At 36.8% G+C, this 15203-nt stretch overlaps 1 protein-coding gene across 1 annotated transcript in view; it reads left to right on the top strand.

Annotated features, from left to right (window-relative positions):
• The first annotated feature begins 3614 nt into the window (after positions 1 to 3614).
• The window catches only part of LOC134654088 (putative inorganic phosphate cotransporter), a 35622-nt gene continuing 24033 nt past the window's right edge, over positions 3615 to 15203 (top strand). The window contains exon 1 of the mRNA XM_063509508.1: positions 3615 to 3815. Coding sequence (XP_063365578.1) covers positions 3785 to 3815 — 31 coding nt within the window. The 5' untranslated portion in view covers positions 3615 to 3784. The remainder of the gene's footprint in view (positions 3816 to 15203) is intronic.

Below are 15203 nucleotides of genomic sequence, written 5' to 3'. Positions count from 1 at the left end.
TCCGCATCCAAAGGGTAAAAATGGGACCAGAGATGTGACTTATTTGAAATACTTGTATTTAAAATGCAAATACAAAATGCAAAATACCTATTTTGTATTTTGTATTTAAATACCTTTTGAAAAAAACTATTTTGTATTTTATTTGAAATAGTTTTTGGGACCTATTTTCTATTTTCAAAATACAAAATACTTTATAGTAGGTAATGTAGGTAGGAGTTACAATCTCTTCTGATCTTACAATCCTGGCAACTCTGTCATTCTTTTAACATGGAACTGTTGAATCTGTTTAGTAAGGTCGCACATGATCACAAGCGTAGCGAGTGGTTAAAAAAGTGGAATCTTGAGTGTTACGAGGGTTTCAAGGTACGAGAGGAGAACAAAATTTTCTGCCCTGATGAAACACAAACGAGACGTTTTTATCACACTAACGAGAGGCATTATACTAGCTGTAAAACATTATAAATCTAAATAATAACTTTTAAAAATTGTCCGTTATAAACAGGCCTCGGAGTTTTTTTAGCACGGTAAGACTAAGGAGAGCTATGGAGTCTTTGTTAACATTAAAATTAAGTTCATACTCATACTCATCCTCATTAATTAAGTACAAGTAAATTATGTACAGCTCTAGACCTAATAAATATCAGCGATCATCACAATAACGAAATACGTAACTATATATTCATGACATAATGTGACATCTGATTTACTCATACACATATTTAGGTAAAGAGGTTTAATCATAAGTGGCCTATCACTTAAAAAAGTACTTAAGACATGCAACCTATGATTATAAACATTGGTAATACGTATTCGACATATTAAAACGATATTCCATAGATATTAAAACTGTTTATTATTCATTAAGGTTGATATAGAGCTACAATATTTTAGAATAGTTATGCGTTACTCTTCCTTACGTCTACAAAACAGTTCGTTCACACATAATGGGCAGTATAAACGTCGTAAGTCGCATTCATGGGCATCATTTTCAAGACACCAATATCAATATCTTAACAGTAATTATAGTATGTAGGTACGTTAAGTACTTAAATAAAATATTGGAGCGATGACACTGCAATATGGGTAATATAATAATATTAACATACACATATACATATTATATTATTGGGCATCATTTTCAAGACACCAATATCCTTATCTTAACAGTAATTATAGTATGTAGGTACGTTAAGTACTTAAATAAAATATTGGAGCGATGACACTGCAATATGGGTAATATAATAAAAAGCGGCCAAGTGCGAGTCGGACTCGCCCATGAAGGGTTCCGTATTTAGGCGATTTATGACGTATAAAAAAAACTACTTACTAGATCTCGTTCAAACCAATTTTCGGTGGAAGTTTACATGTTAATGTACATCATATATTTTTTTTAGTTTTATCATTCTCTTATTTTAGAAGTTACAGGGGGGGGGGACACACATTTTACCACTTTGGAAGTGTCTCTCGCGCAAACTATTCAGTTTAGAAAAAAATGATATTAGAAACCTCAATATCATTTTTGAAGACCTATCCATAGATATCCCACACGTATGGGTTTGATGAAAAAATAATTTTTGAGATTCAGTTCGAAGTATGGGGAACCCCAAAAATTTATTGTTTTTTTTTCTATTTTTGTGTGAAAATCTTAATGCGGTTCACAGAATACATCTACTTACCAAGTTTCAACAGTATAGTTCTTATAGTTTCGGAGAAAAGTGGCTGTGACATACGGACGGACAGACGGACAGACGGACAGACAGACAGACATGACGAATCTATAAGGGTTCCGTTTTTTGCCATTTGGCTACGGAACCCTAATATTAACATACACATATACATATTATTACTTTTTTATAATATAACATTTAATTAAATATATGTAAACAGAATTAATTACATATAAGTAGTCTAAGTATTTATAAAACGATTCGGACGAACTTAATTAATGAGGATGAGTATGAGTATGAATTTAATTTTAATGTTAACAAAGACTCCATAGCTCTCCTTAGTCTTACCGTGCTAAAAAAACTCCGAGGCCTGGTTATAAACCATCATCCATCCATCCTTTCGGTTAATATGAGAAAACAACTAGAAATTTGCACTTTAGATAGAGGACTGATTGACACACTGTTTTCAAAGAATAAAGAGTCTTTTCAATTCGGATATTCTGAGTAATACTTTTTAATTCAGACTAGGTATTCACTATTCAGAGTACCTTTTATCGCAAAGTATTTGTATTTTTAAAAAGTATTTTGAAAATACCTATTTCGTATTTTGTATTTTAAATACAAATTCAAAAACTATTTTGTATTTTGCATTTGAAATAGTATATCAAGGAAGTATTTGTATTTTGTATTTAAATACTTTTTATAAAGTATTTTTCACATCTCTGAATGGGACCCTATTACTAAGACTCCGCTGTCCGTCCGTCCGTCTGTCACCAGGCTGTATCTCACGAACCGTGATAGCTAGACAGTTGAAATTTTCACAGATGATGTATTTCTGTTGCCGCTATAACAACAAACACTAAAAACAGAATAAAATAAAGATTTAAGTGGAGCTCCCATACAACAAACGTGATTTATGACCGAAGTTAAGCAACGTCGGGCGGGGTCAGTACTTGGATGGGTGACCGTTTTTTTGCTTGTTTTCCTCTATTTTTTGTTGATGGTGCGGAACCCTCCGTGCGCGAGTCCGACTCGCATTTGGCCGGTTTTTCTTTCTTCTTCAAAAATTTATTGGAAAATTACTTTTTGCCCACAAAAGTGGCAAAGTAATTTTATACACATTTTGAGTTGTTTCCTCGTGTTGGCTGTAAGTAATCTAGTATTTTCCTCGCGTTGGTACCTATGGTGATACATTTTATGTTTCGCTCGGTAGCAATGTTTGTTAACCGTCATGTTCGAAACCCCCCGCAACGCTCATGATTTCACTTTTTGCGTTCTGGAATCTTTCGCTTGTTTGGGTTAATTAATATTAGCACGAAGGGTTAACTTTGTCCTTGTATCACCAATAACGGCAAAAAAAAAATACGGCTAAAAATACATCATAACAATCTGTGATAGGTACATACCTACTATGTACAACCTTACATAGGTACCTACATACATCTTCCCTTCGCATTTCTCATTGAACTTAAACTTCATCATCATTTGGATTTTGGATGATAAATACCTAAGTATGTCCAATGCGTAATTAAAATAATCTACAAACATGGAAGTGTGCGTACATACCGGTCTACGTAGGTAATTGCAAAAATTGGGATCTGTGGTAGGTAATCATCGAACAAATCTCATTGACTTTGGGTTTAACAGCGGAAATGTGGTGACAACATGACGTCAACAAACTCTGATCACAAAAAGGTGCGTTTAGTTAAATTATTAGTTAACATACGTCTTTTTATTCCTAAACCTCTTCAGATACACACCTCCTAACTTATTTACACAAAGATTGTGTTGACTGCAAGCTTGTTTTATTTTTATAACTTGACATCAAGTTTCTTAAAATTTATGTGTGAACGTCGATCACATAGTAGTGGTCGAGTTTCGTAAACGTGCTCTGTAAGCGGTTAGAATCAGCCCTCGCAGGCGCACCTCGCGGTGGTTGTCGCTAAGCTAAACATCACTGTTGCGTTCGCGCAGACTCTTCGAGCGCTCGCATTCTATCGCTAACTCCGTGCCGGCGCCTACCTACAAACTGCTTAACAAAACGTGAAATGAACGTGGTATTGTGAAAATAAAAAGTGAATTAGTAAATTGAACTTTGATAGTTATTTGACAACGAAATGGCTATTTTAACTTTTGAAAAGTTTACGGGTGAGTCTTCATTATTATTGTTTTTTACCGTTTTTGTTTTTTAATTTTACTCTTTTTACATTAATTACCGGTATTTTTGTCAAGCTCCAAATACATGCCCTAGTTTATATGTCTAGTAAAGCTTAAAAATAAATATCAATAATAATAAAAAATAAAAACTGTTCAATTGCGCGTCTCTAATCTGTTTCCAAACTTTTGTAAACTTTTGTAAGTACATACTTCTAAAGTCAATAGTTAAAAATCCATTAATTAAAAAATAAGTAAGTATGTACCTACTTAAAAAGTATAAAAGTAGGGAGTAAGTAAAGGGCCTCAATAATCCTTTGGGCTGTGATTTAATGTATTATATTATCGTCGTTGTAATAATGCGCCGTTAAAAACCAATTGCTTTTCTAAAAATGCGTGAAAATGGATTTGCAAGATTTGCTGCACTTTATGAACGGGTAAAGCTGAATAAAAGTTTATTCAATCGTTCATAGCGCTGCAAGTGGGACAAAACATAAAGTAAAAATATTAAATAAAACCACTTGATTTCATTTGAGGTTCTAGACTAAGAGAGCACTAGAAATAATAATAATAATAATAATAGTCTTCCTCGCCGTGTCCGACGATGGCGACTCCTCCAACTGATTAATCAGGAACATGGAATGCTCTGACATGACTTGCGAAGCCAAACTTGGTTTTGAAAATCCGATTACATGGTGCGCAATGAAGCTGGCCGGCTGAGTTGTAGGCACAGACCAACCCCTATAGACAGAGCTTATAGGACGACTCGCGGTCACCACCCGTATAGTGCATAGGTCAAATACACGTTGTATTAGGTGTAGGTATACGAGGGCTTCGGTCGGTCGCGTCTTACGGAGATGGCGCTTAGCATCCAGGTCAGGAATGGCGTGCAACTGTTCATAAAAGAGTAGACCAACGAGCAGCGGCGTTTAGAAGACTAGAAATAATAAACAGGTTTAAATTCGAATAATAAACAGGTTATCTGTCTTAATACCTATACAATACAAATCTCGCCCGGGATATAAAGGTACCTACTTACCTACCTATATGTATGTAACAAACTTGAAAAAATTCCGCCATCTGTTTTCCTCCGGCAATGTATCACATTCGAAATCACGAAGATAATTTTGCAAGTATTTATAGGGTTCCGTAATTTATATTATAATGGAAAAAAAACCTTATGACGACGGAGAACGTTTAGAACTACTGGTCGAATTCATTAAATATATGGCTACATTCGTGTTATTTTCTATGAAGCAAAACGTAAATTAAAAAAAACTTGTCTCATAAGGAATAAGGAAAGTATACTTGGTCAACCGGATCTTGACAGTAGAAAAAGGCGGCAAATTTGAAAAATGTAGGCGCGAAGGGTATCATCCCATAGAAAATGTGAATTTCGCGCCTTTTTTTACTGACAAGATTTGGTTGACCAGCTATAGGTACCTATCGCATTTTAAATGATTTATTAACCTTGTACCTAGAAAAATAAAGCGGTTGTAAATAAGATAAAAACTTGGCAGGTATGTAGTTAGCAAATTCCTTGTCTACAAAGGTTCCTAGTTGGAGATACCTATAGTGCGTCAAGCAAATCTTGTCAGTAGCAATGTACTGCAAATTAAAGTAGGGCATAGAGAAATAAAGACAAGAGTGCTCACTCCATACATCAGTTCAGACTATTAATTTCAGTGTCTACATCTAGCATCGAGTAGCGGAACTATCAGTACTGCTACTTGACAATAGATGTAGCACCGACCGGAAAGTCTTATCTCAACAGCATAAGACTTTCCGGTCGGTGCTACATCTATTGTCAAATAGCAGTACTGATAGTTCCGCTACTCGATGCTAGATGCTAATAGTCTTTTTGGTACTAAAACTGATGTATGGAGTGAGCACTCTATGTATTTTTTTCTCTATGAGTAGGGTAACACCATGTAACACTCAAAGAGCAGAATTGCGTTAAGAAAAGCAGCAATGTACATCGAACCAAAACGTGTTTATTTTTCCGCCCTTCATACGTCAGTTCGAGTGAATTATCATAACCTCAAATTTTAGTAATGTTTACCGTCAACGAGTATAATTGTACATTGTAGGCATCTTAGCTTTCCTTGAGGTCATGCATAATCTTCGTATTTAATGGTGACAGCAGAAATTTCTCTTGAAGTAGAAACGATTCAGAATGTAAACAATAAGATGATGGCTGTCATTCACAATCCACATTCCACAGATAACACACAGATGACACGCGATTTTGGAATTATTCGAACACAGTGTTGCTAACCCGCGATTTTCCGCCTTTTACCTACTACTGACAAGATTTTTGAAGCACTTGATTATTTCGATGCAAGTAAATACATATAATATGAAAGAAAAATTATAAACTAAAATTAAAAACTATATAAAGCTACAACTAAAACATAAACTAAAATTATAAATAAAAAAGTGGCTCCAAGTCAAGCAAGTCATTGATCGGACAGTTATATAATAAAACCATAAGTATAAGGCTTTTCACATTATCCGACACTATTACAGCCTGATTTTTAGTCACCTCATCTGCAATAATTTACGGGGCGAATAAATATAGTTGCAATAATTACTTTTTTTTCGACTTTTTTATTATGAGACCGATCCCGAAAAAGGGGAAAAAAGTCTGTTTCATACATTTTGGCCTGATGTTGATATTTTGTATGGGAGAGTTAATTTTTTTTTCGCGATTTCGGGGTAAATGTTGCTTATGACCTATATATTCAACCCGTAAGTTATTGCAGGTGACAAAAAAAAACATTCTGTATAGGTATCGGTATCGGAGTTGAGACCCGAAGTCTCAAATAGTTATCATTATTACGTGCTTCCGATATTGTAGGCTCGTTATCTTAACGCAATAGCACACAAATATTACCGTCTGACAACTGATCACAAACTTGTATAGGCGGGTTAATCAACTTTTTCTTGTCACACGTTGCTATGGTTACGGTCTCCTGAGTCACTCTTAAAACTCTAGGTTTTTCGTATTTAAATAAACCAAACTTGCATTCTATGGTAGTTAGTTATAAGACCTTTCCATAATGGGACATCTACTACTGAGCATGTTAGTAGAACATGGTGCAGCAGTTCTTCTAACAATCTATGCTACTATTGTCTCCTCGCTGATGATGGGACAGAATAACAACAAGAAATAGTTGATTGAGCCAGGCCGTTAAAGAGCAACCTATAATACATAATAGGGGTCCCTTTGTTTCCCGTAAAGTTTTAAGTCATAAATGTCATAACATAAAACTGAAACCGTTAACTTTTCAGGATTTTCATAAGATATCCTATAAGATAGGTTAGGTTAGGTTTGTTTTATGGCAATCCTGAAAAGTGACGCGTTTTTGAACCAAATGAATTATATATGACTAACAAAAATGCGGGCAAACAATACATTATGACTTAAAACTATTTGGGAAACAATGGAGACCCTATAATAATATTATAGGTACATTAAAAGTGCATATTACGTAACTTCATACATTTTACGAGCCCAGACCCCGATATAGCGGAGTTGACGCCGCTATTCTAAAAATGTTAAGTAACTGTTGTACTGAATATTCATATGAAATTTCATGTTATTTCAGAAAGTCGTTTTGAGATGAGAGCGTAAACCCGATTATACTCGTATGGCGGCAGCTAGGTTCGTCTGCCTCTTTAATGTAAAACTGCTCTTTACATAGACATTAGTATAGTTGAAGAAATATTATTTGCACCGAATAATGTTATCGCTAATGGCTCTTTTACAATAGGGTAATAAAACAATTAGCACCCTGTTTTTGAGCTAAACAATCCCAGTTATTTTTCAACATTTTAATTTCTAAGTTTTTCTAGTATTCCAATTAACTTTTCAATTCGTAGTCTATTGTTTAAAATAAATGATATATATTTGTAAAGAAACATTAATTTCAAAGGACTCGTAAATACGATTTGTTTCGAATTTACCTCTAATAACGTGTCGATATCGATATTACCCCAGAAACACAAAGTATCTTATCTAGTCATTCCCATTATAATATGGATGGGACGTGCGGCGACTTTACACATCTTTTGTCCTTTTGTATTCGAAAAGATAAAGTTTTTTTGACCAATCGTTGCAAATTGTATTTTGTCAACTATAATCCGATGTCACTGCCCTGCTCGCCGTAACTGCATTTAACGAACGGGTTTGCATGTAACGAGTTCTACACATCGTTATTTTTAGAAACAGCACTTGCATACAGCCTTTGTTAATGTAAAAGAGAAAATATATGGATAAATCCGGGTAAATTTCCTTAACGGTAACGAGGTAACATGCGGGCAAAATTTCTGAGAATGCCTGACCACTCTCTCCAAACAGATAAATTACGGTAAACGAATGTTAATGATAAGCAAATTACATCAATTCGGTTAACGCGGATTATCAGTCATTTGTTTTGGTGTATTGAAAGTAAATAAGGTATTATTTAATAAGTCAGGTACCTACATGACGTATTCAGAATGGTTAATACTATTACTATTATAGATACCTACCTCGTGTTACTTACCTCATAGGTACTGCAAACAATAAGAATTAAAACTGTCAATTGGCGAGTATATTTAAGGCCATCAAAAAACAGAGTAAACATCGTATATCGCCACATGACATCATCTAGCTAGGTAAACTAGATATCATCATCATCACTGTACAGAAGATTGTAAGTACTTTGTAGTGTTATGCCGATGCCGTTGGAAAACTATTCTGGAAGCAGTACGCTCGGATTGCTCTGGCTTTCACTTCGGTATTTAATGCGGAATATTCCAGAACCAAGTTCAAGCGCAGGCTTACGTAAATATTGCGCTGTACTATAGCAGTACCAGGCCGAATACCCGACAATCGACATAAACCTGCAACGTAGCTGTACCTGGCATTATTAACAACCAACCGTGGAAATAGAAATAAATACGTAGCTTTTGAAATTATGGTGACAATGACATTGTAGGTACCTAGCTATTTATGGATCCTCCTAATAGGTATATTGTTTAGTTAAGTGATTTAGTTACCTATAGCTTATGCACCGACTCCATATTAGAAAAGAAGCATTTGCCTGAGTGGGATTATGTATTTTATGAATTTTGCTATAAAATAAGTAATAGCCATTAAAAAGGGATGGGTTTTCAAGGGAAGCGCTGGTGGCCTAGCGGTAAGAGCGTGCGACTTTCAATCCGTAGGTCGCGGGTTCAAACCCCGGCTTTTACCAATGAGTTTTTCGGAACTTATGTACGAAATATCATTTGATATTTACCAGTTGCTTTTCGGTGAAGGAAAACATCGTGAGGAAACCGGACTAATCCCAATAAGGCCTAGTTACCCCTCTGGGTTGAAAGGTCAAATGGCAGTCGCTCTCGTAAAAACTAGAGCCTACGTCACATCTTGGGATTAGTTGTCAAGCGGACCCCAGGCTCCCATGAGCCGTGGCAAAATGCCGGGATAACGCGAGGAAGAAGAAGAAGGTTTTCAAATTATTTATGTAGGTAGTACTGAATTTTCGCCCCCGAAAACCCTTATATACCAAATTTCATCGAAATCGTTAGAGCCGTTTCCGAGATCCCCGATATATATATATATATATATAAATAAGTAAATAAACAAGAATTGCTCGTTTAAAGGTATTAGATTAGTTATAATACTCGTAGGTATTAGTCTTTCCAAATTAGAAAATCATAATTTCCGGGTGGAAACGATCGATCGGTTAAGTACCATTATCTAATATGCGGGCGAGATGTTCAAACCATGTTAACCATGTTCAACTTCAAACTGATCTGAGCACAGCTTTATTATTTTATTATTAAGGAAGTAAGAGCGTGATCAGATCATTTTGATCATCTCACCCGATTAGCTACTAGCTAGCTACGTTGCAATTGCAAATAAAAAGGTTCTTTTACCACAGCCTTCCTAGTTATCTTCAAAGGTTTCAACATAATAATTATATACCTATTAAATATAATAACGGAGAAAAGTTTTTCATTTGAATGTGGAAACAGCTGTACGTTACGCTAATTTTACGGTTTAACTAACGTAGGTATTTTAGTCACTCGCTTAGTTAATATTTATAATATAAAATATTAATAATTAACATTAACTAATTTAAAATTTATTAAATTAAATTAATAAATTAGCTTAATATTGGTGTGACTCACGATAGTTTAGAAAGGGCTGTAGCATGGAACGAGGAAGTTCTAAGGAGTAGTAGAAGTAGTAGAACTGAGTGAAAATTGACGATTGAAAAATCAGCGTTAAGGCGTTTTACTACAAGTAATTTTCTCTCGTAAACAATTTTTACAAAACGTTCGTCATTTTTCACCTAACGATGTCCGGATATGTCATAACATAACATTCAATGAATGATGTTGTGAGTTTCGAGTAGAACTAAGCCGTTGCTTGAACGTCAACAGTTTAGCCGCTGTGCTCCACACCATGTTATCAAATACTGGCCAATGTTGACGCTTGTAAGAACCGCCGACGATAAAAGAATTTCCCTCGAATAACGAACGTGATTTTATTGGATTCTTATCCGTTTCGATAGGTACGATAGAGTTATGTTATGTGTGGCTAACATCGATACGCTTTAAGTACTTATGTACTATGTAGTAGGTACTACTGAGTAGTTATGCTCGAATAGGATTACAATACAAACATAGCTACTAATAAATAATTCCGCTGACAATACAAATGATACTTGTTAACTTGTCATCCACATAATTAGTATTTGTTTGGGTTTATTTGAGAGATGTACCTATAGTTATTCCAGTTTACATTTCAACAGTTGCAACTCGCACTAATATTTTAATGTAGATGTCATTCAATCCATGGACACTGTGCATAGACTGGCAAAGACACATGTAAATGTAAATTCTTTATCTTCCGTTTCCAAAACTTCGTTACGATTGGTTAAGTTTTGGAGGAGGAAATATACTTAAACGGTATTGGTAGTAAAATGACCATGTCTAGGACACCGACGGCGGATCTAGTTTCAAACAAGTTTTCAATCCGGTAAGGTCTCTCATATTTTGTGTGATGATTCCGTGTCCGAATTTTTTGTTAACTGCAAAAATGTACATAGATGGTAGATAAGGTAAAGTAAGGGTCATTTCTCAAAAAGTTGGCACCGCCAGGATAAAATTTATGTTTTTCAAAAATTATGCATTTTCGCATTTTTTTTTATTGAGATCGTTAAAAGGCAACTTAAACTATTAGAAAATGTGGAAGGGAAGCAATTCCTTCAATTAGTTTAGAAGATATAGGCGTTTGAAAATTCAGGTGAATGACATCAAGGACAGGTGAAAGATATTTTGTCCCCAGGTTATCGATAGTAGAAGCAGGTTATCGAGAAATAAGTACAAATTCCACTGAAAATATTGACAGGTTATCGAGAGGCTCCAGTAACCTGTGTCCGTTGCCGTTAACCTGGTTTCTTGTCATCATTCACCTGAACTGAGTGTCATTCACCTGTCCATCATATCATTTTCAATGCCTTCTAAAAATAATCGAAAAATGTGTCATTTTCTATAAAAAGGGACCTTATTGTCCACTACGATGATTACAATAGTATGTTAAAATTTTGGATTCTGACCCACCTCACCTTCGATACGATTCCCAATTTAACAATAAGTTTCTGTGAATAAGTAACATTCAAACTTGCTGTCACCCTGGCAGTACCTAGTGGAACTCATGTTTGGTGCAACATAGGCACATGCTGTTTTGGTCATCCAACACGTCTTGATGAGCACTTGGAAGAGCAGTACCCAAGATAGAGCTGATGCTGAACCCTCGCAGTACCTAGTGGAACTCAGGTTTGGTGCAACATAGACACACGCTGTTTTGGTCATTCGACACGTCTTGATGAGCACTTGGGAGAGCAGTACCCAAGATAGAGCTGATGCTGAACCCTCACAGTACCTACTGGAACTTAGGTTCGATGCAACATAGACACACGCTGTTTTGGTCATTCGACACGTCTTGATGAGGACTTGGGAGGGCAGTACCCAAGATAGAGCTGATGCTGAACCCTCGCAGTACCTAGTGGAACTCAGGTTTGGTGCAACATAGACACACGCTGTTTTGGTCATTCGACACGTCTTGATGAGGACTTGGGAGGGCAGTACTCAAGATAGAGCTGATGCTGAACCCTCGCAGTACCTAGTGGAACTCAGGTTTGGTGCAACATAGACACACGCTGTTTTGGTCATCCAACACGTCTTGATGAGCACTTGGAAAAGCGGTACCCAAGATAGAGCTGATGCTGAACCCTCGCAGTACCTAGTGGAACACAAGTTTGGTGCAACATAGACACACGCTGTTTTGGTCATTCGACACGTCTTGATGAGCACTTGGGAGAGCAGTACCCAAGATAGAGCTAATGCTGAACCCTCACAGTACCTACTGGAACTTAGATTTGATGCAACATAGACACACGCTGTTTTGGTCATTCGACACGTCTTGATGAGGACTTGGGAGGGCAGTACCCAAGATAAAGCTGATGCTGAACTCTCGCAGTACCTAGTGGAACTCAGGTTTGGTGCAACATAGACACACGCTGTTTTGGTCATCCAACACGTCTTGATGAGCACTTGGAAAAGCGGTACCCAAGATAGAGCTGATGCTGAACCCTCGCAGTACCTAGTGGAACTCAGGTTTGGTGCCACATAGACACACGCTGTTTTGGTCATTCGACACGTCTTGATGAGCATTTGGGAGAGCAGTATCCAAGATAGAGCTGATGCTGAACCCTCGCAGTACCTACTGGAACTCAGGTTTGATGCAACATAGACACACGCTGTTTTGGTCATTCGACACGTCTTGATGAGCACTTGGGAGAGCAGTACCCAAGATAGAGCTGATGCTGAACCCTCGCAATACCTAGTGGGACTCAGGTTTGGTGCAACATAGACACACGCTGTTTTGGTCATCCAACACGTCTTGATGAGCACTTGGAAAAGCGGTACCCAAGATAGAGCTAATGCTGAACCCTCGCAGTACCTAGTGGAACTCAGGTTTGGTGCAACATAGACACACGCTGTTTTGGTCATTCGAGACGTCTTGATGAGCACTTGGGAGAGCAGTATCCAAGATAGAGCTGATGCTGAACCCTCGCAGTACCTACTGGAACTCAGGTTTGATGCAACATAGACACACGCTGTTTTGGTCATCCGACACGTCTTGATGAGCACTTGGGAGAGCAGAACCCAAGATAGAGCAGATGCTGAACCCTAGTAGTACAAGTGGAATAGACTTGGTGCATCATAGGCATACGCTGTTTTGGTCATCCAACACGTCCTTGGAGAGCAGTAGGTACCCTAGATAGAGAAATCATATTCTTGGGGATCGTGTAGTTTCTGATTTAATACAAAATTGAAGAAACTTGATCTTAAAATTCTTCCCGCCGTGTACCGATATGTGTATGTGGGTCCGGGTCCCAGCCCCAGTCCCAGTCCAAGTCGAAATCGAAATCGCCAAACGTGTACTATGCGTCGTTGAAGAGTTCTGTTCTGATCATCATCAGCAGTTCCACTTCAAATGCGACAGTTTTTAATGAAAATGCTTGATTTTCTGATGAAAATCCAAAAGTCTCTATACGCATGCCTTTAAGATTTGAGGAGTTCCCTCGATTCCTCATGGATCCCATCATCAGAACTCGAGCTTGACAAAAGTGTGGCTTAAAAACTTAACTTGCTTAACAAACATAATGAAGAGGACAAATCGCCAAACGTGAACTATGCGTCGTTGAAGAGTTACGTTCTGATCTTCATCAGCAGTTCAACTTCATCAAATGTCACTTTTCTGAATGTATATGCTTGATTTGTAAATAAAAACACAAAAATCACTATATGTATGCCTTTAAGATTTGAGGAGTTCCCTCGATTCTTCATGGATCCCATTATCAGAACTGACCTCTCTCTCTCATCTCATCACACAATAAAATAATTGAGCATGCTTTCACCTTTGTACAAAATATTTTAATATGTCTAAAACTAAAAACCCTCATAAGGTACCTTTTCCCATGGGACGTCACAAATCTACTTAATCACTGTTTGAGTATATGTAACGTGGATTTAAAATAGTTATCGTTCACCTGTTATATGGCAAGTGAATGACGCTTCATTCACCTGCTATTGCATCATTCACCTGACTTTTATGGCCAGGTTAACGAGACGTAAGGCAAAAGTACACAAATTTGAATAATATGCAGCTTTAACAGACAGGATAGTTTTTATTCCTAAATTACCACACAAAAGCGATATAACCGCTATACAATTATATAGTTACGAGTATTAGTTGTGGTATCAGTGACATTAACCTGCCGCAAAATCTCATCCACCTGGCAGTTTTAGCCAGGTGAACGATATGCAGGTGATGGGGAAAATGGCAGTTATATCGCAAATACACAAAATGTATTAGCTTGATGAACTCCATACTTAGGCATATAAAACTAAACTATTGATTACGTTACATATCTTAATAGTAATGCGATAGGTCACCCAATTAGCAAGATATCCACGCCAGGATAAAGAGTACTTACCCATTACAAACTCCAATTTCCGATACTTTCTCGTTTGTGTTTTATTTGCGGAGCACAATAACCACGTCTTCGTCCTACCAGGAGATAGCTGATGACTGACGCCTTCGGCTCGTGCGGAGTAAGACGGGAAAGGTGCGGTGGGGGTTATACAATCATCGTGAACGTGACGCGACAGGTGAATGTCAAAAATTGCCTTGGACAAACTTTGAAGCCGAATAACTTAAAATATAAGCATAATATTGTTATGCTATAGTAATACTTTAAAAGTTAAGGATATATGTTAATAAAATCCGGCAATGACGTTAAATTACGTCAATAATTTATGTGGTTTTCATAGCTCGGAATATCAGTACCTCGCGTTGGGACACGACAGGTTAGCGGATAAACGTAGTTACAATATTTTTTTTTGTAATCAATATTTATTAAATCTTTTTCAAAGTATTAGGCCTCTGTGTAAAAAGTCTCTCTAAATATGTGTTAAAATTTTATATATAAAAATTATACATAATGAAAAAAAAGTTCTAACATAAACCTATTGACAGGTGGCGGTGCCAACTTTTTGAGAAACGACCTAAGGATGTTGATAACATTGACGTCGTATCACAAAAACCGGCCAAGTGCGAGTCGGACTCTCGCACCGAGGGTTCCGCACCATCAACAAAAAATAGAGCAAAAAATCGTGTTTGTTGTATGGGAGCCCCCCTTAGATATTTATTTTATTATATTTTTAGTATTTGCTGTTATAGCGGCAACAGATATACCTACATCATTTGTGAAAATTTCAACTGTCTAGCTATCGCGGTTCATGAGATACAGCCTG

This window comes from Cydia amplana, chromosome 14 (genome assembly GCF_948474715.1).
Source record: "Cydia amplana chromosome 14, ilCydAmpl1.1, whole genome shotgun sequence".
Taxonomy (NCBI): domain Eukaryota; kingdom Metazoa; phylum Arthropoda; class Insecta; order Lepidoptera; family Tortricidae; genus Cydia; species Cydia amplana.
Note: the sequence above shows the minus strand (reverse complement) of the source record. Positions and strands in the feature narration are given on the sequence as shown.